This window comes from Piliocolobus tephrosceles, chromosome 10 (assembly GCF_002776525.5).
Source record: "Piliocolobus tephrosceles isolate RC106 chromosome 10, ASM277652v3, whole genome shotgun sequence".
Lineage (NCBI taxonomy): Eukaryota > Metazoa > Chordata > Mammalia > Primates > Cercopithecidae > Piliocolobus > Piliocolobus tephrosceles.
Window position 1 is genome coordinate 35,983,199 of NC_045443.1, and position 27,551 is coordinate 36,010,749.

The 27,551-nt window shown below is 36.3% G+C and overlaps 1 protein-coding gene across 1 annotated transcript in view; it reads right to left on the minus strand.

Annotated features, from left to right (window-relative positions):
* Positions 1-27,551, minus strand: part of KIF21A (kinesin family member 21A) — a 164,898-nt gene that overhangs the window by 27,734 nt on the left and 109,613 nt on the right. The window contains exons 17-27 of the mRNA XM_023182833.2: positions 24,123-24,191; positions 23,804-24,018; positions 23,502-23,655; positions 23,135-23,329; positions 22,606-22,707; positions 21,668-21,833; positions 10,956-11,016; positions 10,527-10,581; positions 7,663-7,877; positions 4,910-5,017; positions 3,520-3,648 (exon numbers count right to left, since the gene is read on the minus strand). Coding sequence (XP_023038601.1) covers positions 3,520-3,648; positions 4,910-5,017; positions 7,663-7,877; positions 10,527-10,581; positions 10,956-11,016; positions 21,668-21,833; positions 22,606-22,707; positions 23,135-23,329; positions 23,502-23,655; positions 23,804-24,018; positions 24,123-24,191 — 1,469 coding nt within the window. The remainder of the gene's footprint in view (positions 1-3,519; positions 3,649-4,909; positions 5,018-7,662; positions 7,878-10,526; positions 10,582-10,955; positions 11,017-21,667; positions 21,834-22,605; positions 22,708-23,134; positions 23,330-23,501; positions 23,656-23,803; positions 24,019-24,122; positions 24,192-27,551) is intronic.

Sequence of the window (27,551 nt, forward strand, 5' to 3'; positions counted from 1 at the left end):
AGCTATTTTCAATGTGTATTTAATGACAAATCTTAAGAAAAAACTAAACTGTACCCTCAGATATGTAATACTGTGTCTCCAAAGGTTTATTTCCTTCAGATTACAAGCTTTATCCTAATGATCTATTAAATGTTTCCCTTATGTTACATTAATATTAAATGTAACATCCAACACAATTCTGTCATATCAAAGGTTATACTATCATAAAATACTCAGTAAATATTTGCCCCAGTGACTTATGTATTGCACAGTTATTTCCTGGAGATCAGGATGTCTTTTTTTGATTCTTATGTATTTTTATGTCATTGGTTATTCAGTCTTTTGAGAAAAAAGAATCTCAATATTAAACATAGTGTTTTATTAATTAGATACTTTAAAATGTTCTTAAATATTCAGAATATTAGGATTAATATTTTATATAAACTACCAAAGATAACAGAAACTTATAGATATTAGAAACATACAGCCATGGTATTTATTTCTCTATTCAAATTAATCTATTCACATTTTGAAATATAAAATCAACTTTAAAAGAGTTGAAGGTTAAATATGGCAAATTTGTACAACAGACTTGATCTGAAGGAGAAAAAAATAAATAAACACTTATTTTTGTCCCATGCAAACCTGTAAGGTCTTTTGATACTGGGAATGAAATTAATTTCCTCTCCCTTCCCCTGCCTACCTTCTGGAGGATCTGCTGATGATCAGCAAAATGGTCGTAAAACAAGGAAAACAAGTGCAAAGAGGGAGGACATAAAATGATAATGGTGAAAGGGAATGAGACAGAGAGAAAGGGAAAGAGAAGTTAAGGACCCCTAGAAAAATCCATAACATGAGAAAAAAAATACCAGTTATTTTTAAAGCTGCACCTATTCTTAAAAATATTCATTTTTAAAAATGCTTCCTTAGTGTTTATTTCTTATTCTTTTTAATTTTTGGTACAACAGTATCCTTTTTTTCTCTAGCATACTTTTATTTTTAATCATATAATCTTTTTACTTAAAATTGCTAAACCAACAAGAAAAAATACCTTATCTACCTCACACACTTTGAGGCATTAGAAATGCTTAATCATTGAGAATAAGAAACCTTGACATCAATATTCACAAAACTTGATTTCTTTTAAAGAAAAGATTTAGATTACAGACAGAAAACAGGTATCACAATTTTTAAACTATTATACAAAAAAACCCCACTACTTTATCTAAAAGGTATGATCACAAAAATGTATTAAAATTATCATGTTTAGAAATATTAGTGCATTTATATGATTTACAACAAGTGATGCATGCAACAAAAAAGAGACTTGCTTAGAATTTCTAGGAAGGCATTTTAGAACATCAATGAAATTCCAGAACGTAGGAAAGGCAGGAAAGAAAGTACCTGTGTACCTCCGACAGAGAGGAGTCACTTTCATCAGACCTATAGTGAAAGAGTTAGAATTATGAGAGAAAGAATACAGATGTCAACAGGTAAGGACACTGACTTTGGACTCAAAATCAACAGCATGAATAACAGATATATAGCAAACATTTCCTTCATAGTGCCCTGCTTTTCTATTTGCACTGGATATTTGCATATTTAAGGTATAGCTAAGTCACGTAAAAAGTTTGATATTTATGTCTTCTAGCAAGACTTTGGGGACTAAAATTTTCTAATACTGATATACAAAATCTATCCTCACTTCTAAAATTTAGGCCTTGGAGAAGAAAAATATCAAGTACATGAGATATAGCACTTGAAGGTTTGCTCCATTAATTTGGCTAGTCCTGGAAAAATTTTCCCATTTCAATAACAGTTCATCAATTTCATTCATCTTGATAATGATTACTTTAGATACAGACGCTAATGTTGAAATACACAATAGACAAATAGATTGTGTTTTTGCATAGAAAGCAAGTCACTCAAAATTTAACAACCTTTGGTTTTAGCTTATTTCAAAAACACTGAGTTCTTATGACTAGGGAGCATCTTAATAATAGCTGGGGTACTTTAGTGGGCTTTTAAAATAGACAAGTCACTCTTGTTAGCCCTACCTTGAGGCCTCCAAGACTGCAGTGAGTCTGGTTATTATGAAAATCTATTTAGACTGTACCACAGGCTTGAGGAGAATGAGGATATGGTGAGTGTTGGCATAGAATGTAACTAGAAACAACGTGCGGGATCTGCATCTTGCTAGTGGGACATGGTAGTCTCAAAAAGCAGCCCCAGAGAAAGTAATGTAAGGAGGTAGGCAAGTTTTTGAAAGTGTAGAGTAGTCAGTTATTCTACATTTTAGTTTATAGAGATGACAACAGAGTCAAATTATTGGTAGCTCATAAAGTATTTCAGTAAAAAATATGGAACTGTGATTAGGTTGTCAAGATTATCAAAAGATTGGAAGAAAATGTTTTGACTGTGAAGGCAAGGTAGACACAAATTTAGCAAGTCTTCATATACCTAGTGAAACCTGACTTCCCAAAACTATTCCTAATGTTCAACTTTTCTCAATTAATGACAGAAATAACTTACAATGTTAAAGAGTATTTTGTTTAATAACGCAGGAAAATATTTACCTACCTATATCAATTTAAAGAACATATCTTCCACTAATTAAACCATATTAAAATCTAATGAAGGATCCATAAATAAAAGAATTATCCATAAATTAAGCATATTTATAATTCTCTAAAAATTATGGCATGATTCTCTAAGTTTATAGAGCCATTTAAAATGACCTAAACATGCCAGACAGATCTTAAATGGCATCCTATAAATTTTAGAGATTATTGATACATACAGGGTGGTAATAGCAGAAAAACAATCATTATCATTCCAAGTCCAAGCAGACAAGTCAGAGTTAATAAATACCTTATGGCAGTATTGTTAGTACAGCATTCTTGCAAGAGAGATTCTGGCTCAATGTGTGGATACTTTGTCATTTCAAATTTGATGACAATTACATTTTCCACATCCCTTCAACTTCTCCACCCCACTCCCAGTCCTACTCTCTCCATCTGTAAAGGTGATTTTTTTTATTCCGAGAACACAATTACTGAAATTTTGTGGTGAACTTGTCTAGAACAATCAGATGACAATAACATGTTGCACATGTAACAATGGTCTTTGTAAACTGTTATATCCCCCAGAAGCAAAGTAATTTGCCTCTTTCCAACTCAGGCTATCTAAATTAGAGGCTTTTGTGGGCTCATAGAAGCTAAAGAATCTCCAAAAATTTAAACATCAAGTGGTCTCAAAGATTTTTCAGTTCTAATTTACTTGTAAAAGAAAAGGCAAGACAAGTGCTGAAGGAATAGCAATACAAATCTACAACAGGGAATAATGTTCAGCAGGAAAATAATTTTCTCTAATTTTGGCTGCATGGCTCCTTTCCCATTGGAAAGATGCATAAAATACGGCAAGAGTTCACAAGTCAGGCTCCATCGCCTACACAGAGATGACTACATGTTTGCTACAGACTGTATTGACAGGTTCAGAATATTATATAAATAATTGGGGCTCTTTTCCATAATGACTTACTTATCCTGCTGAACTGATGTGTTTCCCTGAGAAACAGTAAGACGATTAAAAACATTCAGTTCATTACGGGGCCGGCTTGGTGGGGAAGAAGGAGGTGAAAGACTAGCCTCTGAAGTTCCAGAATCTGAGCTACAAGAAAAAAAGAACATAAAGTAGGTGGCTTTAATTGTTATGATTTGTTAGAAAAGTTATAAGAAACATGCCCTTTAAAAAAATCTTTTTATTAGAGAACTCCTTCTTTCCTTTCTCTCTTCCTTTTTGGTAAGATAAAATGCATTCTGAACAATTTTTAAAATTTCTTTTCACTGGATTTTGTCACATTGGCCACAAGATGGCACTAAAGAGAAGATTCTGTCTGATGAAATCAGAAGTCAGTATAAAATAAAGCAAGCCACATTTAAAATCATACAATTTTAGAATCAAGAGCAAGTTTCTCACTTTACAGTTGAGGAAAGAGACCCAGAGAGCTTATGAGAAGTTAGCTTATTCAGTTGATTCATTCATCTATTTTTAAATCACTTACGCGCTCCATCCCCATTTCCCAATTATTCTTGAGAGATTCAATTCAGTACAAACAGGCAAACTACGTCTTTAAGTACAGGAAACAAGGGTGATAAGAGATAATTTCTATGATATTCAAGTCAGTTAAACTCGTGGTCAAAAAAGAGAGTGTGCATCTTGGCACAGGGTAGTGGATGGTGTAGAATTGTCCATTTAGGCACGGAAAATAAATGAACACTTCCCTTTAAATATATTCACATTTATTTTTTGTTAAAGAAATTAAAGTAATTTACTTTGCTAATATTTAAATGTAAATTCGCATAAATGCTTTCCCTCAAGGACATGTCTGAGATCTACCTGTCACATGCAGAACAGGCAAACTGAGGGAGGGGTGGCAGGGTAACACTGGTTCTAATCCAATCAACTTCTGCATGCTGTCATGCTGCAATTTTTAAATGCCCAGTTAAGTGGATCATCAGATTACATTATGTACTGCTAAGTAAACTAACCCTCACAAAACACACAAAAAAACACTGAGGATAATACCAACAATGTAAACATGAGAGAGCAGCAAGAAAATGGCACAACAACACACCCTATGATTTATTAGTTTTTCTGTCAGCCACTGTAAAGAGGTAGGGTCGAGGTCAGTTTTAGCTGACATTGCAATGATGGTCAAAATTAATTATAAATTTTTACAAGTATGTATATGACCAAGAATATTAGACCACCGAGTCAAGCCAAAAGCTGACTTGACTGTCTTGATTAGTCAAATAGTCATAACCACAGTGCCAGCCTAAATCTGGAAAATAATTTCATGATTGTCTTTAGCAGTAAGTGCAGCAGGCATTTAATACAGTCTAGCAGGTAAAAAACATTAGTCACTTACTGCTTTTGTTCCTTGGTCTTTGATTTTTCTGCTTTCTCATATGCCTTTCTCCTTGTTACAGGAGAAGGCTCTGGAATTTTTTTTTCTGGTAGAGATGACTGCCTGGAACTAAAGTAAAATAAGATTCTTTAATTACCTAATTCTAAATTTGCACATACAACTTTGGTAGACAGTCAATCTGAAATTTGTAATAGGTTAATAATTGGAACCTGAGAAAGATTATTACTTGAGAACAAAAAATAAAACTAACATAGGAAAATATTACATGAGTTATTTTTAGTTGATGGAAGCTCAACAACCATAATTTTTAAACTGGTGATCTTATTAAATATATAACAACTTATCATCTTTGAATATAAATATCAATGATATGCTGCCAAATAGCTACAACAAATATTTTGGATGTGTTTTAATTTCACTGGTAATTATTTCAGATGAAGAAAAATTATCTTTATAGTTTTGTAAGAACAAAAATATTAGCATATCAGAATTTAAGAAACAATGAGATTTAATGAATTAATATTGAGACACAATCACAAAATAGTTCTATAGGTAATCATACACACACAAAAATACATAATTATTTTACTTAGCTAGTATTTAATTTGTATCTATGTATATTTTAGTAATAAAGTATTCTTGCCTTAAATATTTTAAATGCCAAATGTCTGCTTGTAATTAAAAATTCAAGAAAATAATTTTTGTATATGGTGATAATGAATTTTAACTGAAAAAAAAAAAAAAAAATGTCTGGGCCAGGAATGGTGGCTCACACCTGTAATCCCAACTCTTTGGGAGGCTGAGGTGGATGGGTCACTTGAGGTCATGAGTTCAAGACCAGCCTGGACAACATGGTGAAACTGTGTCTCTACTAAAAATACAAAAATTAGCTGAGTGTGGTGGTGGGCGCCTGTAATCCTAGCTACTTGGGAGGCTGAGGCAGGAGAATCGCTTGAAGCCAGGAGGCAGAGACTGCAGTGAGCCAAGATCACACCACTGCACTCCAGCCTGGGCGACAGAGCAAGACTCCACCTAAAAAAAAGAAAAAGTCTGGGGGAAAAAAAAAACCCACTAAGGAATTAGCAAGACTTTCAGAACGGGTTTACATGATTCCTATTTAAAAGCAAAAACTAAACGTAATTAAATTTTGTGTGCTTGATTTTTCTAATCAGGAAATCACATTTTAGAAATCCTGCATCATTTAAATTACAAGGATCACTTGAGTAAAAGTTACACAGTAATGGCTTAGAAGAGTTACTGCACTAAGTGAGTGACCAAACTCTCACAATGTATAAAGAATCACAAATATATGAGTATAAGCATGTGAATTTATGAAAACTACAAACTAAGTTATCTAGAGGCAGAGGCCAAAAGATATTTTTTACAACCTGTCATAAATGATACATTTTTAAAATGTAAAAAGACAAACAGAAGAGATTACCTGAATCTGGATTCCAGGCCTTAGATTTAGTCTTGAAGTTCCAAAGTCTCACTCATCTGACAGGTTAAACACCTAACACATGCTAGTTCCTAAAATCTGACCTGAGTTCCATATCACTACCTTCACCAAAAGCATTTCTTCTACTCTTATCACAAAAGCAATGAAGCCATAAACTATACTGGTTAGCAATCTCTAACAGCAGATCCAACAGTTAATTACATAGGCTACCTCAAGCACATGCAAGAAAGTTCTGTCATCATTAAAATTAATTCTGGAATAAAAGGTAGCAGATGGGATTACTGAATGGAAAACAATGGAAATATCCTCATAAAATGAAGAATATTATGAGAAACGGCTATTCAAGTGTGGAAAGTTTGTTATTTCGTATTATTCACTGATCATATAGTGTGTGCCACTTTTGCGGGGGGGGGATATTCTTCAGTGCAGAGATGTATTCATTCCATAAATTATCTGCTAGATCACATGTGAGGATTAGTTTGAAAAATGATGTTAACAATCTTTACCAGTGAATGACTAATCTAATATTAATATAACTATCAAAACACACACATGCACATATGGTACACATATGCACACACACACATATGCACACACACGGGACTATGTGGGAAAATCTTTCTTTGTCCTCAAGATAATAATTAAAAATAGTCTATGCAAGATTTATTTTGAATAGAAAGTTTTCTGTTCAGATTATCATAAGAAAGAGAATATTTCCTCCTTCAAATCTTTAATAATATCAATACAAATATTTTTTGGGGTGTCACTCATCCCAGATAAACAATATGCTTCAAGGTAAAAAATTAGGAAAGTTCAAAATGTATTAAATTTGTAATTGGTATTTTCTTTTTCCTTTAAAAAGAGTCAGCAAAGATTTACTATCCTGACAGGCCTCTCAAAACTAGGATATAGGTAATTCAGAGAAAATTTAAGAGTCTAAACTTTCTGTTTATACATAATAGTTACATAACAGTTTTATAGGTATAACTTTAATTTAGGTGTTTCTATATAAGCACTGTCTGTAATTCATAACTCAGACGTTATAAAAATTATAACTCTTAAGAATGATCCTAAAACTTGGCAACAAGACAAAGCAATTCAGCAAAGGACCTTTCAAATTATTTCAACTCTCCAAAAAATTAGGGGAGACAACACCTAACAAATTATTTCGAAAACCAGAGATCAAATTTACATAAATTTTAAATACTAGAAATAAGAAATTAGCAACATGCATACTTTTTTTAAAAAAAAAAAGCCAAAAGAAAAGAAGTTAGTGTAGCTGGGCCAAACTTACATGCTGCCTATCTTAGAAGGTAAGCCAGGTGGGGGAGAGAGCTCTTTTTCCCTAGCAGAAGTACCACTTGTCTCTGTATTCATTCCAATCTCTTGCCCTTCTGCAACAGGTGTAAGAGGGCCAGGCAAGGAGGCATCTCCTGTACTAGTATCTGAAGCTAGTTCACTGCTATCTGCATACAGCAATTCCATCTGAGTGGTGGTTCTCCTTCGGGCCTAGTCAAAGAACGGAAGGAAAAGCAATCAGGAGCAAACTCTTGCATAGAAGATGATTAGGGAACAGAGATTTATATGAGTTTGAAATAGGTAAAAACATTTAGCGTGTCTTTTCCTAGAAGGTGTGCCAAACATAGCATGTGAGATAGTGACAAGCCAGAGCTATAGCTGGACAAAACCTTTAGAGGCCAAAATAATAGCCAACATTTGTATTGTACTTATATGCCAGGCACTGTTCCACACACATTATTATATCAGCAGGAGTAATATCATTATCTCAATTCCCAATCGAGGAAACTGAGGCGCAAAAAAGCTAAGTAATTTGCCCAAGGTCATACAGCTAGTAAGTGACAAAGCCAGATTCAAAGCCAGGCTGTCTGCCTCCAACATTACTGTGCTCTCCTGCCACTTGCAGCCAGCTCCCTCAAAATATAATGTAACAAAAAAAATAAAAGAAGAAAGACATTAAACCAAAAGATAATTGCAGGGAAGCTCAACTAAATCCTGTTTTTTCCCATGCTTAATTTCTTTTTCTAATACAAGTTTTTTTTCAGTTATTGTAAGCCTCTTCCCATGATACCTTAAATAGATGTTTAATCTGCCCACTGGACAACACCAGCCAGTATCAGCTTTGGGCAGCCTGCTGAGGCAAGTAAAGGTTATTTTCCTAGAATCTAAACTCACTATAAGCATTCCTTTCCTTACTCTTGAAAACCAAGTGACTATCCGGTTATTGCTCAGTTAGTTGTTGATGTCACTGAACAGATAGATAATCAAGTGGTTTACCAGATTATAAGCCTCTAGAAAGCAGCAAACCTGTTTTTTCAGCTGTATAGCCCCAGCTCTTAACACAGTGCTGGTACACACAAATTTAAAATATAGAATGAACTTCATTTTTTTCAATAAATGAAAAAGAAATGATATGAGATGCTTTTCAGGCATCTTAGCAGTTCAAATGGAGTACCAGGTAGCACTTCAGAAAATGTTTAAAAAGAGAAAGCCCTATAGCCATTTTTTACACTCTTAATTCTCTCCACAGCCAAGAGCCTAGAGCAGAGATGAAATTTTTCTTGGGAATTCTTAACCCAGGTGGTTCTTTTAGGAGATGACCTTTAGGCCACCACTTCACATCTCTCTCTAATGTCCCACAGTGGCATAATTAAATAGGCTTTCTCAGGGCCCAAAAGATAAAATTTATCTTAACAGATTCTCTCCTTTGCTTAGGATTAGATCCAAACCATAGCAGAATGTTTTCTTTGAGTTTTGTTAACTTCTGTTTAGACACTTAGAACAATAAAACACAAACTACATGCTGCCAAGCCAATAGCTCAAAGACCATGTGTAAGAGCCTGGAGATGTTTTTTGATTGGCTTGACCAGTGTTTTAATAATCTGAGAAATGTATGTAAAAATTCATATTTAAGAATTCTCTTGAAAAAAACAAAGGATCTGGTAGCCTTAGGCTCATATTCCCACATGGTAAAAATGAGCAAAACTTGATGGTGGCTATTTCCTTTTAGATGGAACATGTACTCTCCAGGTAGTCATAATGATGACCCATTTGTTATTGTATATCCAGCTAAATTAGTCATTTGCATTATCTGATTAACCACTGTGGGCCTTAAATATATACTATCCATTGCACAGTATTATTATTTCAGGTCCTGATTCAATCCATTCACTCAACAATATTCAATAAGCACCGCAAGAATTCTTTGTTTTCAAACATTGTAGGATTGTTAGTCAAATCACCTACTATCAAATGCTACTGCATTCAACCTGATATGTACCATTAGGCAGCTCACACATTTAACTGCATGTATAATTTATATCATTTTTTAAAAACCGTATAAATATGCATTATAGCTTCCTAAGTTTTTAACACATAATAATTACGGACTGGATTATTATTAAAACCACCTCAAGGCACAGTTAAATAAGAAATACTTAAGAACACACTAGAATGCTAAAATTTAAGAAATCTCCTGCCAATCTAATGAAATTGTATGGCACTACACAGTCTACAATTTAGTTAATCAGCAGCTTAAGAATCACCATCCATAATTGTGTTATCCAGTGGGAAAAATATAAGAATACAGGAAAGCCCAATTTCCACCAAGGATAATTTTTTTTTTTTCTTTTTTTTTTTTTTGAGACAGAGTCTTGCTCTGTCGCCCAGACTGGAGGGCAGTTGTGCAATCTCAGCTCACTGCAAGCTTCACCTCCCGGGTTCAAGAGATTCTCCTGCTTCAGCCTCCTGAATAGTTGGGACTACAGGACTACAGGCGCCCACCACCACACACGGCCTTTTTTTTTTTTTTTTTTTTTGTATTTTTAGTAGAGATGGGTTTTCACCGTGTTAGCCAGGATGGTCTCGATCTCCTGACCTCGTGATCCACCTGCCTCAGCCTCCCAAAATGCTAGAATTACAGGTGTCAGCCACCGTACCTGGCCAGAGAAATTTTTTAATATAAATTTTTTCAGTTACCACTTAAAGGGAAATATGATAAAAAAAAAAACTAAATAAAGAAGAGCTTTAGTAAAACCAGGCCCTCTTGTTTATCTATTAAGAGTCAAATCTGAACCTATGTGTTTAATAGCAATAACAAATAATGGTGTAAAACGTTTACCTGATACTTTCAGTTCTTACCTTGCTCTTAGGTTTCACTTCACCACAAAGCTTCATGAGATCTGAAGACAGTGTGCTATATGCAAATAAATAATTAAGCACAAGATTAAATAGAAAATTATTATAGAAAGCTATAGCTCCTCTATATCAATGACTACAAAAAATTTATATGCCTATGGGAAATACAGAAAGACAATATTTAAAGTCAAAATTAATTAATTTAAAAATAATTCATTTATGTTTCTTAAATATTTCAATATTTTCATTTTTAAATGTATGATAGTTAAGCATAACTTACCTTGGTTTCTATTTACTGTTTCTAAGTGCTATTCACTAGGCCATGAGATTGAAAATTATTTGTTTTATAGTAATTATTTGATACAACGAGATAAAAGTATTTAAAATATTATGTAAATAAGTCAACTCTATTGTTTCTAAAGGCCTTCTTACCTTCCTTCTGATCCTGGGCTGTTTAAAGGTGCATCCTCATCAGTACTATCCTCTATGTTTTCTACAAAAAAATGTTTAAAATGTAAGCACTGTCCCTATGTCACAGTTTGGTGACTGCAATCCATATGCTGTAATAAACAACAGCTCAAAATCTCAATATGGGCACGATGGTTTTATTAACTGAATCTAAATAGACAGAATTGTAGAAAAGTATTTCTAAAAACTCTCCTTTGATTGTGTGTTCTAGAATGAGTAAAACATGTTCAAATAGGAAAACCATGACTTTGAATGGTAGAGTATAAAAGAATAACATCCTTCTGAATGAAATGGGTACATATGACTATTGCAGAATCATGTATGTATCCTGTACCATCCAAACATACAAGAATCTACTGTTTAAAAATATAAAGTAAACACTACATGGGTCTCCTTTAATGTACTAAGCCAACCAAGAATACTACATAAAGTCTAAATATAGTTGTTATACTTTATCAGTTATGCCAATGTACTTAGATATTTTTCCTTTTTTAATTTCTGTATTTTTGCCTTCATATAGAAAGAGAGAAGATGTGTATGAGGGTGTTCAGAACGCACATATCAGCATGCAGCTCATTCACATGAACACAGAAGACAAAACCAATAGGTTTGCATGCAACAGCTCTGTAAGCTAATACAAAGAAACCACTGCTATTTCAGAACAACTGTAGCCAACTAGTGAAAAGGGAGAAGAATTAAACATATAAAACTGTTAGGAACTCAGTAAATAAAACAGCCACAGAAAGTAAACGACTTAAAATGCCAGCGAGCCCCTAACATTGGTGTAGGCTATTTTAATGTATACATTTTATTATAAAAATCATTCCATAAATCTAAAGACAAAATTATGGGCAACATATACATTAAAGAACAATATATACAGTTCATCCCCTTTTAATTTTAAATTTTATATATTACAGGTAGACTACGGCACCATTAGTCAATTGATTCATTTCTCTCCACAAATGTTCCCTTCCTTTCTCATTGTTCAGTAAGACTTGGTACTATTATCTAAAATAGAATCATATCTAGAACTCACTCAAAGGGGTTTATTTTCTGAAGTGAAAAAAAAATGGTGATTTTGAAGGCAATATGTATCTCATTAGAGGAAGGCTCAAGGACTTGCTTCACAGAAAGGATAATTGAGTTCTAAGGTACTGAATTAGTAAAGAATATAGAAAATTATGTTATGAAGAAATGACAAACCTAGCCTCTGTTTTCCCATGTGTTTTAACAGCAGGCTAAGATTTGCTAGTATTTATCTTGCAGAGTGTGACAGAATTAAATGTTAAACATCATGCAAGTGCTTCATAAAAAGCTCTTAACTCCTACTTATGCCTGTACTCCTTAGTTAGAGATAATGGTGTCTTCACAGAACCAGTCTGGCCAGAGCCCAGAGGATCCCACCCAGAGGGTCATCAACTCAGACCCTCTTCAGAACCAAGTTTGGTCTGAAGTATTATAGTTATCTGGGCAGCAGGGCACACCAACAACTCACTATTGTACTCTCAACTCTGAGAACACAACTCTAGCCCAAAATTAGCTTCTTTTCTTATCACAGTAGCTTTAAAGCCAAAGATAAAACAAAACTCCCAAATACCTTAAAGTTAATCTATATCACTATAAAGATTCACTCTCTCACTTCACTGGAAGTTAACCGAATAGCTGGATTTTTAAAAGTCTTCCTTTAAAGTTATTCTTTTAAAAACATGTGTGTGTGTGTGTGTGTGTGTGTGTGTGTGTGTGTGTGTGTGTAGTTTCCATATACTAATTATATATTTAAAAATTTAACATTGCAGCCCCTGAGACTGCTGTCCTTAGAAAGGTCTGTTTGGGGGGGCGGAGCAAGATGGCCGAATAGGAACAGCGCCAGTCTCCATCTCCCAGCACGAGAGACACAGAAGAGCGGTGATTTCTGCATTTTCAACTGAGGTACTGGGGTCATCTCACTCGGGAGTGCCAGACAATCAGTGCTGGTCAGCTGCTGCAGCCTGACCAGCGAAAGCTGAAGCAGGGCGAGGCATCGCCTCACCTGGGAAGCGCGAGGGGGAAGGGAGTCCCTTTTCCTAGCCAGGGGAACTGAGACACACAACACCTGGAAAATCGGGTAACTCCCACCCCAATACTGCACTGTAAGCACACCGGCACACCAGAAGAATATATCCCATACCTGGCCGGGAGGGTCCCACGCCCACGGAGCCTCCCTCTGTGCTAACACAGCAGTCTGCGGCAATCTAACCACAAGGCAGCAGCGAGGCTGGGGGAGGGGTGCCCGCCATCGCTGAGGCTTAAGTAGGTAAACAAAGCCGCTGGGAAGCTCGAACTGGGTGGAGCTCACAGCAGCTCAAGGAAACCTGCCTGTCTCTGTAAACTCTGCCTCTGGGGACAGGGCACAGCTAAAAAATAACAGGGGAAGCAGCAGAGGCCTGTGCAGACGCGAACGACTCTGTCTGACAGCTTTGAAGAGAGCAGTGGATCTCCCAACACGGAGGTTGAGATCTGAGAAGGGGCAGGCTGCCTGCTCAAGTGGGTCTCTGACCCCTGAGTAGCCTAACTGGGAGACATCCCCCACTAGGGGCAGTCTGACAACCCACACCTCACAGGGTGGAGTACACCCCTGAGAGGAAGCTTCCAAAGCAAGAATCAGACAGGTGCACTCGCTGTTCAGCAATATTCTATCTTCTGCAACCTCTGCTGCTGATACCCAGACAAACAGGGTCTGGAGTGGACCTCAAGCAATCTCCAACAGACCTATAGCTGAGGGTCCTGACTGTCAGAAGGAAAACTATCAAACAGGAAGGACACCTATACCAAAACCCCATCAGTACGTCACCATGATCAAAGACCAGAGACAGATAAAACCACAAAGATGGGGAAAAAGCAGGGCAGAAAAGCTGGAAATTCAACAAATAAGAGCGCATCTCCCCCTGCAAAGGAGCACAGCCCGTCGCCAGCAACGGATCAAAGTTGGTCAGAGAATGACATTGACGAGATGAGAGAAGAAGGCTTCAGTCCATCAAACCTCTCAGAGCTAAAGGAGGAATTACGTACCCAGCGCAAAGAAACTCAAAATCTTGAAAAAAGAGTGGAAGAATTGACAGCTAGACTAATTAATGCAGAGAAGGTCATAAACGAAATGACAGAGATGAAAACCATGACACAAGAAATACGTGACAAATGCACAAGCTTCAGTAACCGACTCGATCAACTGGAAGAATGAGTATCAGCGATTGAGGATCAAATGAATGAAATGAAGCGAGAAGAGAAACCAAAAGAAAAAAGAAGAAAAAGAAATGAACAAAGCCTGCAAGAAGTATGGGATTATGTAAAAAGACCAAATCTACGTCTGATTGGGGTGCCTGAAAGTGAGGGGGAAAATGGAACCAAATTGGAAAACACTCTTCAGGATATCATCCAGGAGAACTTCCCCAACCTAGCAGGGCAGTCCAACATTCAAATTCAGGAAATACAGAGAACGCCACAAAGATACTCCTCCAGAAGAGCAACTCCAAGACACATAATTGCCAGATTCACCAAAGTTGAAATGAAGGAAAAAATCTTAAGGGCAGCCAGAGAGAAAGGTCGGGTTACCGGGAAGCCCATCAGACTGACAGCAGATCTCTCGGTAGAAACTCTACAAGCCAGAAGTGAGTGGGGGCCAATATTCAACGTTCTTAAAGAAAAGAATTTTAAACCCAGAATTTCATATCCAGCCAAACTAAGTTTCATCAGTGAAGGAGAAATAAAATTCTTTACAGATAAGCAAATGCTTAGAGATTTTGTCACCACCAGGCCTGCCTTACAAGAGACCCTGAAGGAAGCCCTAAACATGGAAAGGAACAACCGGTACCAGCCATTGCAAAAATATGCCAAAATGTAAAGACCATCGAGGCTAGGAAGAAACTGCATCAACTAATGAGCAAAAAAACCAGTTAATATCATAATAGCAGGATCAAGTTCACACATAACAATGTTAACATTAAATGTAAATGGACTAAATGCTCCAATTAAAAGACACAGACTGGCAAACTGGATAAAGAGTCAAGACCCATCAGTCTGCTGTATTCAGGAGACCCATCTCACATGCAGAGACATACAAAGGCTCAAAATAAAGGGATGGAGGAAGATCTACCAAGCAAATGGAAAACAAAAAAAAGCAGGGGTTACAATCCTAGTCTCTGATAAAACAGACTTTAAACCATCAAAGATCAAAAGAGACAAAGAAGGCCATTACATAATGGTAAAGGGATCAATTCAACAGGAAGAGCTAACTATCCTAAATATATATGCACCCAATACAGGAGCACCCAGATTCATAAAGCAAGTCCTTAGAGACTTACAAAGAGACTTAGACTCCCATACAATAATAATGGGAGACTTCAACACTCCACTGTCAACATTAGACAGATCAACGAGACAGTAAGTTAACAAGGATATCCAAGAATTGAACTCATCTCTGCACAAAGTGGACCTAATAGACATGTATAGAACTCTCCACCAAGTCAAGAGAATATACATTCTTCTCAGCACCACATCACACTTATTCCAAAATTGACCACATAATTGGAAGTAAAGCACTCCTCAGCAAATGTAAAAGAACAGAAGTTATAACAAACTGTCTCTCAGACCACAGTGCAATGAAATTAGAACTCAGGACTAAGAAACTCAATCAAAACCGCTCAACTACATGGAAACTGAACAACCTGCTCCTGAATGACTGCTGGGTACATAACAAAATGAAAGCAGAAATAAAGATGTTCTTTGCAACCAATGAGAACAAAGATACAACATACCAGAATCTCTGGGACACATTTAAAGCAGTGTGTAGAGGGAAATTTATAGCACTAAATGCCCACAAGAGAAAGCAGGAAAGATCTAAAATTGACACTCTAACATCACAATTAAAAGAACTAGAGAGGCAAGAGCAAACACATTCAAAAGCTAGCAGAAGGCAAGAAATAATTAAGATCAGAGCAGAACTGAAGGAGATAGAGACACAAAAAACCCTCCAAAAAATCAATGAATCCAGGAGTTGGTTTTTTTAAAAGATCAACAAAATTGACAGACCGCTAGCAAGACTAATAAAGAAGAAAAGAGAGAGGAATCAAATAGACGCAATAAACAATGATAAAGGGGATATCACCACCGACCCCACAGAAATACAAACTACCATGAGAGAATACTATAAACACCTCTACGCAAATCAACTAGAAAATCTAGAAGAAATGGATAATTTCCTGGACACTTACACTCTCCCAAGACTAAACTAGGAAGAAGTTGAATCCCTGAACAGACCAATTGCAGGCTCTGAAATTGAGGCAACAATTAATAGCCTACCCACCAAAAAAAGCGCAGGACCAGATGGATTCACAGCTGAATTCTACCAGAGGTACAAGGAGGAGCTGCTACCATTCCTTCTGAAACTATTCCAATCAATAGAAAAAGAGGGAATCCTCCCTAACTCATTTTATGAGGCCAACATCATCCTGATACCAAAGCCTGGCAGAGACACAACAAAAAAAGAGAATTTTAGACCAATATCCCTGGTGAACATTGATGCAAAAATCCTCAATAAAATACGGCAAACCGGATTCAGCAGCACATCAAAAAGCTTATCCACCATGATCAAGTGGGCTTCATCCCTGGGATGCAAGGCTGGTTCAACATTCGCAAATCAATAAATGTAATCCAGCATATAAACAGAACCAAAGACAAGAACCACATGATTATCTCAATAGATGCAGAAAAGGCTTTTGACAAAATTCAACAGCCCTTCATGCTCAAAACGCTCAATAAATTCGGTATTGATGGAACGTACCTCAAAATAATAAGAGCTACTTATGACAAACCCACAGCTAATATCATACTGAATGGGCAAAAACTGGAAGCATTCCCTTTGAAAACTGGCACAAGACAGGGATACCCTCTCTCACCACTCCTATTCAACATAGTGTTGGAAGTTCTGGCTAGGGCAATCAGGCAAGAGAAAGAAATCAAGGGTATTCAGTTAGGAAAAGACTAAGTCAAATTTCCCTGTTTGCAGATGACATGATTGTATACTTAGAAAACCCCATCGTCTCAGCCCAAAACCTTCTTAAGCTGATAAGCAACTTCAGCAAAGTCTCAGGATACAAAATTAATGTGCAATAATCACAAGCATTCTTGTACACCAGCAACAGACAAGCAGAGAGCCAAATCAGGAATGAACTTCCATTCGCAATTGCTTCAAAGAGAATAAAATACCTAGGAATCCAACTTACAAGGGATGTAAAGGACCTCTTCAAGGAGAACTACAAACCACTGCTCAGTGAAATCAAAGAGGACACAAACAAATGGAAGAACATACCATGCTCATGGATAGGAAGAATCAATATCGTGAAAATGGCCATACTGCCCAAGGTTATTTATAGATTCAATGCCATCCCCATCAAGCTACCAATGAGTTTCTTCACAGAATTGGAAAAAACGGCTTTAAAGTTCATATGGAACCAAAAAAGAGCCCACATTGCCAAGACAATCCTAAGTCAAAAGGACAAAGCTGGAGGCGTCACGCTACCTGACTTCAAACTATACTACAAGGCTACAGTAACCAAAACAGCATGGTACTGGTACCAAAACAGAGATATAGACCAATGGAACAGAACAGAGTCCTCAGAAATAATACCACACATCTACAGCCATCTGATCTTTGACAAACCTGAGAGAAATAAGAAATGGGGAAAAGATTCCCTATTTAATAAATGGTGCTGGGAAAATTGGCTAGCCATAAGTAGAAAGCTGAAACTGGATCCTTTCCTTACTCCTTATACGAAGATTAATTCAAGATGGATTAGAGACTTAAATGTTAGACCTATTACCATAAAAACCCTAGAAGAAAATCTAGGTAGTACCATTCAGGACATAGGCTTGGGCAAGGACTTCATGTCTAAAACACCAAAAGCAACGGCAGCAAAAGCCAAAATTGACAAATGGGATCTAATTAAACTAAAGAGCTTCTGCACAGCAAAAGAAACTACCATCAGAGTGAACAGGCAACCTACAGAATGGGAGAAAATTTTTGCAATCTACTCATCTGACAAAGGGCTAATTTCCAGAATCTACAAAGAACTCAAACAAATTTACAAGAAAAAAACAAACAACCCCATCAAAAAGTGGGAAAAGGATATGAACAGACATTTCTCAAAAGAAGACATTCATACAGCCAACAGACACATGAAAAAATGCTCATCATCACTCGCCATCAGAGAAATGCAAATCAAAACCACAATGAGATACCATCTCACACCAGTTAGAATGGCAATCATTAAAAAATCAAGAAACAACAGGTGTTGGAGAGGATGTGGAGAAATAGGAACACTTTTACACTGTTGGTGGGATTGTAAACTAGTTCGACCATTATGGAAAACAGTATGGCAATTCCTCAAGGATCTAGAACTAGATGTACCATATGACCCAGCCATCCCACTACTGGGTATATACCCAAAGGATATAAATTATGCTACTACAAAAACACATGCACACGTATGTTTATTGCGGCACTATTCACAATAGCAAAGACTTGGAATCAACCCAAATGTCCATCTGTGACAGACTGGATTAAGAAAATGTGGTACATATATACCATGGAATACTATGCAGCCATAAAAAAGGATGAGTTTGTGTCCTTTGTAGGGACATGGATGCAGCTGGAAACCATCATTCTTAGCAAACTATCACAAGAAGAGAAAACCAAACACCGCATGTTCTCACTCATAGGTCGGAACTGAACAATGAGTTCACTTGGACTCGGGAAGGGGAACACCACACACTGGGGCCTATCATGGGGAGGGGGGAGGGGGGAGGGATTGCATTGGGGAGTTATACCTGATATAAATGATGAATTGATGGGTGCTGACGAGTTGATGGGTGCAGCACACCAACATGGCACAGGTATACATATGTAACAAACCTGCACGTTATGCACATGTACCCTAGAACTTAAAGTATATTAAAAAAAAAAAAAAGAAAGGTCTGTTTGGAAAACTGGACTTTGGCTGACATATGAAAACAGCTCTCAGAGGGTCTCAACTATTAACCAATAAAAGTGGCTCACTGTACATTAGAAACTTCAAATAATATGGCTTATGCTGAACACTTGCTTTCCTTCTGGAAGTCTAGACCAACAGAAGGTACATATGTCACTCACCATCCCAGTAAAACCCTTGGACACTGAGCATCTCCTGGACTTTCCTGGATATAAACATTGCACCAATATTGCTGCGTTTTTTGTTCTGGGGAAAGAAAGCACTCTGTGTGATCTCTCATGAGAGGGAGAGAGATACAAATGCCTGGACATGGATTCCTCCAGAGGCCATCTGTGTCTTTTCCCCTTATGAACATTGATATCATAAATCTTAAGTCATGAATACAACCATATGCTAAGCTCTGTGAGTCTTCTAGCAAATCTCTGATGATAGTGGTGACCTTTGGGATCCCAACACAGATACAGAAAAATCAGGATGTTCTTTAAAAGCTACAAAAGTTCAACCCTGTGAGCATGGGGCGCTGGCCCTGGTTCATCCTCTAGCCTTAAGTTTCATCATTCCATGTCATGAACTTGCTGCTCTGGAGCATCAAGCTGTTTGTAGGCCTCAGGTACATAAAAGTGTGGCTAAATTCCGATGCCTTAGCTTTTGCTGCCCCTGTGCCTGGAGCGACTCTCTGGCCCCAATTCAACCTTGTCTTTTTCCTGGCTAACTCTTTTTCTTCACTTATATTTTAGCTTAAATGTCACCTCATCCAGAAAGCCTTCATTAACTCCTCCATTCTTGTTAGGTGGTCCTACTCTGTGCTCCCATAAATCTACAGATCTCAATCATTGCCTTCACTGCAATATATCATAATCCGTTCATAGTCTCTCCTCCTTATCAGGGCATCAAGTCCATAAGGACAAGATCAGCATCTCACTCATCTTTGAATCCCAGCATACAGCCCAATGATTGTGATAAAACTGGAGAACAACTAAATGATTTTTAAAGCAATGTGCCTATGACTTTCTAGCTTCTGTGGATTTAAATTTCATTGTTTTCTCATTTCATGCTTTTTATTTAGCTCTTTTCGTCTAGAAGAGCCCCGGTTCCTAGGGCAAATTTCTACCATGAGTCATAGGTTACATTAGCTGAATGAGTTCCTACTCTCTGTTTCTGATCCTTCTTTAAGCTCCAGAAAATTGAAATTTGTTTGAAAGTTGGAAAACAGTAACACTGCTCATTGAATTACCAATTTAATATTCTTCTGCACATAAAAACATCAAATAATTTATCTTTCGAGTTAAAAGAGAGCACATATTACTATGAATTGAGCCACTAAGAAGAACAAAGAGAAGGAGAAGGAGAAAAAGAAGGAGGAGAAAGATGAAGAAGGAGGAGAAAGATAAAGAAGAAGAGGAGGAGGAGAGGAAGAAGAAGGAGGAAGAGAAAGAAGAGGAGGAGGGAAAAAGAAGAGGAGGACGGACTGGGGAGAAGGAAGAGAGAGAGGGAGAGGAAGAGTGAGAGGGACAGAGGAAGGAGGAGGCAAAGAAACATGCTTGATAACACATGGAATGGAAAAAGGCTAGTTATAATGCCAGGTACTTGAACAGCCTGACCAATATTGTTTCAACTTGTTCTGATAAAATCCTTTGGATAGTTTTGTTCAGTTTACAATATTTAAAAGTGTGTGCCTAAATTTACAAAAATAAAACAGATAAGAATATACATATATATATATATATACACACATACACACAAAGATATATACAGAAGAAAGTTATTTATGAGGTTAAAACAATAGATGTACGTTAATAGATATATTTAAAAATTTTAACAGAACATATATATTATGTTTTTCTATAAGAAAGAGAAAGAAGACAGGGGGTTTATGAAACTGGAGCCACAACTGGAACTTAAATAATAAAAGAGACAACTAACAAAAGCATACTTCTTTAAACATCTAAGAATTTTAAAATCAAGAATGTTTAATAAAGATAAAAGACTTAGTGTGTTTGTGGCCATGGATACATTTCAAAAAAGATCATGCAAAAACCACTTGACCGCCAATAAAAATCTTTAAAATAAGATGTACCACAATTAGTGTACATGAACAATTAGTAATTCATGCAGCTGTAGGATACACAGAAAGCTAAACATACTTACCTAATGGTACGCTATCTAGATCTGTGTAAATAACAGCAAAAAGGAAACAAAAAGCAATACTCCAATCAAAACAGATTCAATGTTAAAAACTCCCACATAAAACAAGATTATGTACCATTTACATGTAGAATAGATGCCATAGCAAACACTTATAAATTTATTTTTAAGGCAGTGAGATACACAGAGTAAAGTAATGAAACTTGGTTAATATTTTAAGTAATTTAGATAACCAATACGAAAACTTGATTGGTCTTCTTTGCCCATAAAAACTAATTGCTTAATAAGGTTAAGTAAGCCATTTTAAGCTGGTAATTATTTCTTGGAATGACAACAATTACCTTGCCAAAATGTACACATGCAAATTAAAGAAAGAATAATTATTAAAAGCATGAGTAAATATAGCATCTATTCAGTCAAGCCATAGGGGAAAGGGATATACTATACCATGTTGAAAAAGCAAAGCTACCATGCAAATTCATTTAACTAAAATCGAATACAAATTACCTTGTAAAGCATGGCCTAGTAAAGCATCTAGCTCGGGATTTAATTCTGCCTTCTCTTTCAACATATGGAATAAGAGCTGGTTTTGGGTAGCACTGGTTATTTCTGTTTGTTTGAGTCGACCTTCCAGTACTTTAATTTGAGCCTCTTTCTGGGCGGCCTGAAGACCCTGAAACACAACAAAAAATTATCTTAGGTCATATTAAACAGGATCTACCACACAAAGATCTGTATCAAACAGCAAATGAATATGATATATGGGCTTGACATCAGACAGACCTTGAGTCATCCCAGCTCCTCCACTAACTGGCTTAGTGATCATGGACAAGTTCACCTGTCCAAGATGTTATCTTCTGGATTCTCAGTTTCCTCATATGCAAAATGAGATCAATAATAATTACCCCTTGGCACATTGTGAGAATTAAGTGAGATGGCGTAAGAACAGAAAGAGTCTAACAGTCCCAACGTGGAAAAAAAAAGTGAGTCAGAAACCATTATCGTCTTCAACATTTGGGCAGGGTTTTCTTACAGGTGACAAATTAGAGAATTTACATTCAAAATAAAAGAATGATTAAATTATTTTTTCTTTTCTGATTCACTTTCAATCTGTAAAGAATCAATGTTAAATTAGTTATGATACCAAATTTGTTTGCATACTGAGAAATTTTTTTCTAATTTTTCCTTTGTTAAAGCAAAAGGGGAATTATTTCTTAAGCTGTTTATCTGCTCTAATAAACAAACATAATAGATGACATGCTAATGAAATTGATCTAAATATTTCTCACTCTTCCTGACTCTAAAGAAGGGTAAAAGAAATACTTTCCAATTATGAATAATCTTCTTCCTTATTACAAAGCGAAGGGTTACTACAGAAAGATAAATAAAACTACAGTGAATTAGTCAAAACTTAGGTTTTCAGTAATAGTGTGGTTATATCTTACCTTATTAATGCCCATTGACAGGAAGTGATCTAGCAGGTATCGAGCTTCTGTAAGGGTGCAGGCATTAATGACTGCAGTAACATCCAATGTCTCACCTTCTTCCTATATAAAATCAGCATAATACGATGACCATTACTTTGAGCTGAAAACAGAAGGTAACAGCCTATTGTTTCATATATTTATTTCCTAGTATTGGGTTAGCTAACGAGATGCTCAGATAAGTGCAATATATGATCATTACCCCAAGAAACATAGGGTTTAGTTGAAAAGATAAGATACATTTAAGCAGCTAAGAATTCAAAGTGGGATGTAAAAATGACCCATGTGTTACATAAACAATAAATGTTATCACACAATCAGCAGAGAAATCTGAAAAGCAAGCAAGAAGTGGCATACATGTAAAATCCAAGCATTAGATTAGACCAATAAATAGAAAACACCTTCATGTAAAAACTCAAAGTGCTTTGAATAATAAACAATACAAAAGTACTTTTCATTAAGCCATTACACTTTTCAAAAAATTACAAACCTTTGCTTCTTCCATCTGCATTATGTTGGCTTGACAATCAGAAATACTGTCGTTGATGTAATCTATATTAGCAATCAGTGACTCCATCTCTTCATTGATATTAGCCACATTTTTATCTCCCTCTCCATTCTCCTTAACTATCTTCTCCCTTCTTTTTGAAAGTTTCTCTCGTCTTTTTGTCAGTTCCTCCCGTTGCTATTGAGAAAGCAGGTTGGATTTTAAGAAATTATGTTCATCTATTTATATACAGTAGAATCAAAACCCCCCAAAAACTTGGTAAGTGTTAAATTTACCCAGGAAACAAAATTGGAAGAGTAAAATTAACAGTCAGCTAAAGGGGAGCATATCTACTTTCTATTTCCCACACCTTGAGGAGTCTATTCATATCTGCCTCCATGTTGGAAATGGTCATCTTCTGCATGATGATGTCTGTGACTCTGCGCTCAAGGAGCTGCCACTTCATGCGGGCTGTCTTGGAAATAAACACTCGGCCAGTCAATCCTTTCCTCTGATATTTTTTCCTATAATCATATAAAACAGACAAGCATAATTACTTATGCACTTATTTGATTGTGTACTGCCAAATAATGAGCCATTTTTTCATTTAAGTACAACATTCCGTATTAATGGCCAAGAAGATTACGTCAGCAGGAACAGAATTATGTAGACCTGGTTCCATTTGTTGCAGGCGCTGGTAAGGCCTGGACTCTCGCCACAGGAATTCTCATTTTCTGCTGGACTCCTGTCCTTGATGCATCTGTTTCAACAGCAGCTGCACTGGAACTTGTGTCCTGAGCAGGGGCATCAGATGAACTCAGCTTCCGAGTAACTTTCCCAGCCACTTTATCTGACATGGGTCTTACTTGCCGACGAAGAGCTGTAACCTGAAATTGCAGCAGAGGTTGACTCATTCTCTTAGTCTATAGAAAGACATCATATATCTCAAAGTCAGAATGTTTCTTCCAAATGGTCAGCTTGCTTACTGTACCTCTTCCGTTTTGCGACGTAGAACCACTTCTTGGTTTCTTTTTTGGGCTTCCAGAAGTCTAAGTTGATGCTGTAAAATAATATTAAATAAGTGGAAATACTAAAGTGAAAGACACAATATTTCCTATTCCTATATGAATATATTTCCCCATACCCCTGGGAACTATGAGTTCTTAGCAGGATCTGAGTCAACAACCTTGCATACATTATTACAGGTACAGCTGTTTATTCCAACAAACACAAATAAATACAGATATACCTCATCCCTTTTTGAAAAAAATGAAAGGTTATCTCTGTGTTGCATACTTAAATTTGATACATTTGGTGCTTACTACATGCAAGTACTTTACTAAATTCTTTACAAATGTTATCTTATTTAATTTCGTTAGATATTTTGGTTTAGTTGCTGTTTGAGGCACAAATAGGAAGAAACAAAGTTTAGAATATTTTCAATAGAGTCATCTTATAATATATACAATAATTATAAACTGTTGTAGACATAGGAAGAATATATATTGATTGGTACCTTGTAATAACTATGGATCTTATGGTGGATAAAGTAAATGGACAATAAAACATGTCTGCATTGACTATTAATTTGTTTCCAGGTACTCTCAAAATAAAGACAACTAATTAGGATTACTTCAAGCCATTCTACAGGCATATAATTTAAGAAAAAAATTTGGACTTAAAAAGAACTCAGAGGCCGGGAGCGGTGGCTCATGCCTGTAATCCCAGCATTTTGGGAGGTCGAGGTGGGAGAATCACTTGAGGTCAGGAGTTCGAGACCAGTCCGGCCAACATGGCAAAACCCTGTCTCTACTAAAAATACAAAATTAGCCAGGCATTGTGGCACGTGCCTGTAATCTCAGCTACTCGGGAGGCTGAGGTGGGAGAATTGCTTGAATCCAGGAGGCGGAGGCTGTGGTGAGCCAAGACCGCACCACTGCACTGCAGCCTGGAGGACAGAGCGAGACTCCATCTCATAAAAAAAAAAAAAAAAAAAGAAAGAAAGAACTTATATCTTAATTCCAGTTCTATCATTTATTCAATTCTGTGATCTTGGACAAAGTTTAAGAATGACAGTTCACTACAAACTTCCTTTCTAGTACTTAAATCCTGTTATTTAACAAATAATCCCTCGTGTTTTGCATTCAAATTCGAACAGATCATTCATTTTAGGTTTATGTATATTTCTGCCTCATCAGACGGGAATTCCTTGAGAAAATGACTTTATCTTATCACAACTACATCTTAATTGCCTACCACAATGATTGACATAAAAGCAAAATTAACGTGTTTTTTAAATTAATGAATTATCAAAAACTAAAATTATCATATAGTTTGAAACTTCTTACTACATTCAATTTCTTCCTATTAAAAATCAAATCTCAAGTTCATTCATATTTTTATATGGTATGTAAATGTCACCCTGAACTTTCTAAGTGTTCAAAGATGAATATGACAAGGAACAATTTTAAAAGGAGGACAATATGTACACAAGGCAACAAATAAAAGGGAGAGGGAGTATGACTGTTAGCTTTATATGGGATTAGCCAGCATTGTGTCTTTATAATAGAATATAGGCATCATATGTTATGGAAAAGATTCAAAAAGTTCATCCTAGGAGTTCAATATTGATCTCCCTATATCTTATATGAACTAGTAATAAAGAAATAGGTAGCATACACTGTAAATAAATTATTCCCATTGTCCAAAGGTTTTCATTAAATATAAAATAAACAGACAAAAAAATGGAAAGAACCCAAACATCTATCAACTGATGTATGGACAAAGAAAATGTATTCTATCTATACAACCATAAAAAGGAATGACATGCTGATACATGTTATAACATGGCTGACCCTTGAAAACATCGTGTTAAATAAAAGAAGCCAGACACAGCTGCGCGTAGTGGCTCACACCTGTAATCCCAGCCCTTTGGGAGGCCGAGGTGGGTGGATCACTTGAGGTCAGGAGTTCGACACCAGTCTGGCCAACATGATGAAAATACATCTCTACTAAAAATACAAAAAGTAGTCAGGTGTGGTGGTGCATGCCTGTAGTCCCAGCTGCTCAGGAGGCTGAGGCAGGAGAATGGCTTGAACCTGGGAGGCAGAGGTTGGAGTGAGACAAGATCATGCATTGCACTCCAGCCTGGGCGACAAAGCAAGACTCTGTCTCAGAAAAAAAAAAAAAAAAAAAAAAAAAGGGCAAGACACAAAAGGCCACATCTGGTATGATTCCATTTATATGCAATGTCCACAGAGACAAAATGTAGATTAGTGGCTGCCAGGGGCCAGGGGCAATTTTGAGTGACTACCAGTAGGTATAGTGTATCTTCCTGGAGTAATGAAAATTTTCTGTAATTAGAGAGTGGTGATCATTCACACTTTCGTGAATACACTAAAAACATGAATTGTATACTTTAAAAGGTAAATTTTAGGATATGTGAATTATATCTCAACTTTTAAAACAATAACAGAATAAAAAAGAACAGGTAATATGTTAGAATGTGCTTCTACTTGATTTCAGTAGGAACAAATTGATAAAAACACAATTTTAAATGCCCAAGAATTAACTATGACAAATACACTGATTATTAAAATACACTGACATAGTAGAAGAAATAAAGAAATAAATATAACCTAAATAGGGGAGTCATCTGGCCAAAATATCCACTATCCACTTTTCTACCTCATTTCTCCCTTTTCTCTGTCCCCTTTCTTCGTTACATCCCAAAATAGCTTGCCATTTCTAAAATATGCTTTATGCTCATATTTCTCCAGGGAGGATTTAGGAAAAGTTGAGCAAGTAAAAAGGAATAACGGCTGAAACCTAACCAATAATAAGGGAAAAAGTGAAGGCCTCTTCTTTTTCAAAGAGGGAGACTTGCTGTGTCGTTGTTCAGGCTAGTCTAGAACTCCTGGGTTCAAGCAATCCTCCCGCTTTAGTCTCTCAAAGTGCTGGCTGGGATTATAGGCATGAGCCACTGCACCCCGCTTCTTCTTTTAAGAAAAAAAATCATAACTATAATTTTTCACCTAAAAGAAATAATCATATTGCCAAAATTTTGAAAAGAAGAAGAAAAAAAGTCAACCATAACTTATAACTCTAACACAACTACAGTTAGCATGTTGAGATGCATCCTTTGAATTTTCTCTCATTGAAATCAAGCATACATTTATTTGTAAGATGACCATGCTTTACACTTAATGTGTGGTCATTTTTCAGATAAGCATACAGTTTCAAAATATAAATGGAATGTACCATAATTCCTTTAACCATTCCTCCCATTGTCAGGGATTTGGTGGTTTTTACTTTTTTCACAATTACAAAGAATTCTAAAGTGAAGATTTCGATGCATAGTATTTTTACTTATTTTAGATTATTTTCTTCATCTAAATTCATGGAAGTAGAATCTTGAGTC